Genomic DNA, 3,589 nt, shown 5'->3' on the forward strand with positions numbered 1-3,589 from the left:
AAAAAAAAAAAAAAGAAAGAAAAGCTTTGCCAGCCCATTCAGATTGGGCTTGAATGACTACCTTTACTTTTTTGGTTGCAAGAAGCACTGAAGTAGCTAGAGCCTCTAACATTATAACATTTATAATTATCTAGCACTTTCTATGTGCTGGAAACTGTTTTAGCCACTTTAAAAATATTTGCTCATACCTGGGTGCTGTGGCTCATGCCTGTAATCCTAGCATTCTGGGAGGCCAAGACAGGTGGATTACTTGAGCTCAGAAGTTCAAGACCAGCCTGAGCAAGAGTGAGATCTCGTCTCTACTAAAAATAGGGGGAAAACCCCCAAATCTAGCAGGGTGTGGTGGGGGGTGCCTATAGTTTCAGCTACTTGGAAGGCTGAGGCATGAGGATCACTTGAGCCCGAGAGTTTGAGGTTGCTGTAAGCTATGATGCCATGGCACTCTACCCAGGGTGACAGAGTGAGACTCTGACTCAAAAAAATAATAAATGAAATAAGTAAATAAGTAAATAAAATCAAATAAATGAAATAAAATAGTTACTCAGTTGTATCAGCATTTTATATATTTGGAGATTGAGGCACAGTGAGGAGAAGTTACTTGCCCAGAGTCATCCATCTACTATATAGTACAGCCAGGATTTGAACTCCAACTATGGGCTGCACAGAATGCATTCCTAACCCTGACACTGTGTTGTCCCAGTGGGTTTGGACTGAGTTTCAAGGTCTTGGTTTACTAATTCTGTTTGGTTCTGGACAAGGTGTGTATATAGTCCCCTCTTGAGTATAATGTCTACGGTGCAGCCTCTGAAGCTGCCTGAGAGGCCCTGAAGCCTGAGGAGCTCAGTTCAAGGCCTGGATCATTTCCCTGGAACAGGTTATGAAGGCACCAAACCAGATGTGATCCTCAGGCTGGAGCAGGAAGAAGCACCATGGATTTGTGAGGTGGCATGCCCAGGCTGCCACTGTTGGGGTAAGTGTGACAAGTCTAGCAAAAAGGGTACTGTGGAGACTGGCACCTTTGAAATTTTATTCAGGATCTTTCTTTTGAAAGCTTTGATGTTTTTGTGAGAGCTCCAGCCTTCCTAATGATGCATCATCCTGCATGCCTGTCATCCCCCGTGTCTGGGTGTTCCTCCTGCCTCTCCTTTAAATCTCACCTCTGCCCTTACATGCTTGGTCCATTTCCCCAGAATTGTTCACATTTGGGTATTTTTGCAAATAAGCATCTATTCTCCTGTTTCTGCTGGTCCTTTCCTATTCTCTGTTCCAACACTTTCCAGGTGAAATGCTCCAGTCCTACCTGCCATATCCAGTCTTACTCACTACCATTATTTCCTCAATTTCTCTGCTCAGATTTAAATCATTCCATAGACAGGTGACTATGAGATCACAGAGGAGGAAGCTGAGAGCTCACCATTGGGTGGGGAGGTGACCAGGAGGGCTGGGTCATGAAGGAGATGGCTAAACTGGGCCCTTCTTAACCACTTCTAATTAACACTCAGAGTAACTGCCCCACTCCCATAGCTCGGTATTAAGATATCCCGGTAATACCCATTGTACCTGAGGGTTGGTGGCCCACTGTCAGGGTTGCCTCTGAACTTCTGCTTCTTAGAGTCATGTGCTTAACAAGAGTCAGTCCTGTCTTTTCCTAGAGCTCTTTGTGCCATTTATGTTTTGGTATTTATAATCATACGATTGAATTTAATATTATATAAACCAAAAACCATTCGTATCTTTTGCATGCTTTTTGTCAAAATGATGTCTTTGAAATTATCACCATCCAGCTTTCCGTAGCTGTAGCATCAGCAGGATTAGAATTATTGATTAACATCAGTGTGTGCCTTGGTCTGTTCTGACTACTTTACATACATGGACCAATGTAACCCTTACAATGCTGTGAGGTAGCCAGCCTTTATTACCATATTTGCAAACGAGAAAACAATCCGAATGTTAAGAAACTTACCTAGGAACACACATAAGTGAGAGATGAGCAGAATTTGAAGGCAGGTCATCAGGTTCCAAAACCAGTGCTTTTACCTGCTCCTTTCTGGTACCCACCAGCATGTTTCTGCTCCATTAGAGTGTGTTCATCAGCCTTCCTGAAACCATGGTAGTTTGGCTATCAATTGCTCTTCTCTTTTGAAAAAGGTATAATGCAAATTCCACAAAAATTTATCTAGTCAGTCCTCCTTTTTTATTTGAGACAAAGTCTTACTCCGTATCCTGAGTAGAGTGCCATGGTGTCATAGTTCACAGCAACCTCAGATTCTTGGGCTCAGCCTCCCTAGTAGCTGGGACTATAGGCATCCATCACAACACTTGTCTATTTTTAGAGATGAGGGCTCACTCTGGCTCAGGCTGGTCTCCAACTCCTGAGCTCAAGCAATCCACTTGCCTTGGCCTCCCACAGTGCAGGGATTATAGGTGTGAGCCACTGCATCCAGCCCAGTTTTCTTTTCTAAGTGCTCTGTCTTCCTATTTCCCTGGTTGATGCATTTTCTGTTTCCCATAATTCAGTTCTCTTCCCAGTGGTGAAACTCCCTAAGGAGTTCATTAATTCTGAGAGCATGTGATAATTACGACTGGCCCCTTTGTCCAGTTGGGCACTTTGTCCCTATCGCACCACCACTTCCCCATTTTACTGGGCTGTAGATCATCTCCACGGAGTATCCACTTGTCTTGTTGTTTGTATAGGCAGTCCCCGAGTTACAATCATTTGATTTATGTATAAGTCACACTTACAAACAGGGGCTATTATAGTAAGTCCCCAAGTTACAAACATCTGACTGATGTATGACTAATAGTTACGAATGGAGGCTATTACAGATAATAGGTAAATGTACGTGTGCCATCTTTTTTTTTTTTTTTTATCTTTGAACATCTTCTTTATTCAGAAACTTGAGCGTACCTTTCGCACCACAGGGCTAGAGAGGGTCTACTCTGAACATTTCATGCTTCACAGTAAAGAAAAACACCATCATTCCCCAAATCCATGAGCAAGTGAAAATTTTTAGGATTTCTTTTTTTGAGACGGTATCAAGCTATTACGTGTGCCATCTTACATACAAATTCAACTTAAGAACAAACCTACAGAACCTGTCTCATTTGTAACCCAAAGAGTGCCTGTACAACAAAAACTAACATCATCCTTATCAGTCCTTATTGTCCCTGCGATAGAGAGACACACACTCACACACAGACACACACATACTCCTCACTTTGCTTTTTATTACAGTGCTTTGCCACCATGTAGTCACTTTGAATCTTCTGCCTCTGCCACTCTCTCTAATTTTCTTTCTTTTCTTTTTTTTCTTTGCGGCAGAGTCTCACTCTTGTCGCTCTCAGTAGAGTTCTGTGGCTCACAGCTCACAGCAACCTCCAACTCTTGGGCTTAAGCAATTCTCTTGCCTCAGCCTACTGAGTAGCTGGGACTACAAGTGCCTGCCACAATGCCTGGCTATTTTTTTTTTTTTTGAGACAGAGTCTCAAGCTATTGCCCTGGGTAGAGTACCATGGCTTCACAGCTCACAGCAATCTCCAACTCCTGTGCTTAAGCGAGTCTCCTGCCTCCACCTCCCAAGTAGCTGGG

General features: G+C 43.1%; 2 protein-coding genes across 2 annotated transcripts in view; one reads left to right on the forward strand and one right to left on the reverse strand.

Annotated features, from left to right (window-relative positions):
• Positions 1 to 3,589, reverse strand: part of LOC100946545 (zinc finger protein 569) — a 100,067-nt gene that overhangs the window by 71,334 nt on the left and 25,144 nt on the right. The gene's annotated exons all lie outside the window — the stretch shown is intronic.
• The window catches only part of ZNF793 (zinc finger protein 793), a 13,857-nt gene that overhangs the window by 7,628 nt on the left and 2,640 nt on the right, over positions 1 to 3,589 (forward strand). Inside the window, exon 4 of the mRNA XM_012809090.2 lies at positions 875 to 970. Coding sequence (XP_012664544.1) covers positions 875 to 970 — 96 coding nt within the window. The remainder of the gene's footprint in view (positions 1 to 874; positions 971 to 3,589) is intronic.

This window comes from Otolemur garnettii, unplaced genomic scaffold, assembly GCF_000181295.1.
Source record: "Otolemur garnettii isolate 467f Iridium unplaced genomic scaffold, OtoGar3 scaffold00100, whole genome shotgun sequence".
Classification (NCBI taxonomy): Eukaryota; Metazoa; Chordata; class Mammalia; order Primates; family Galagidae; genus Otolemur; species Otolemur garnettii.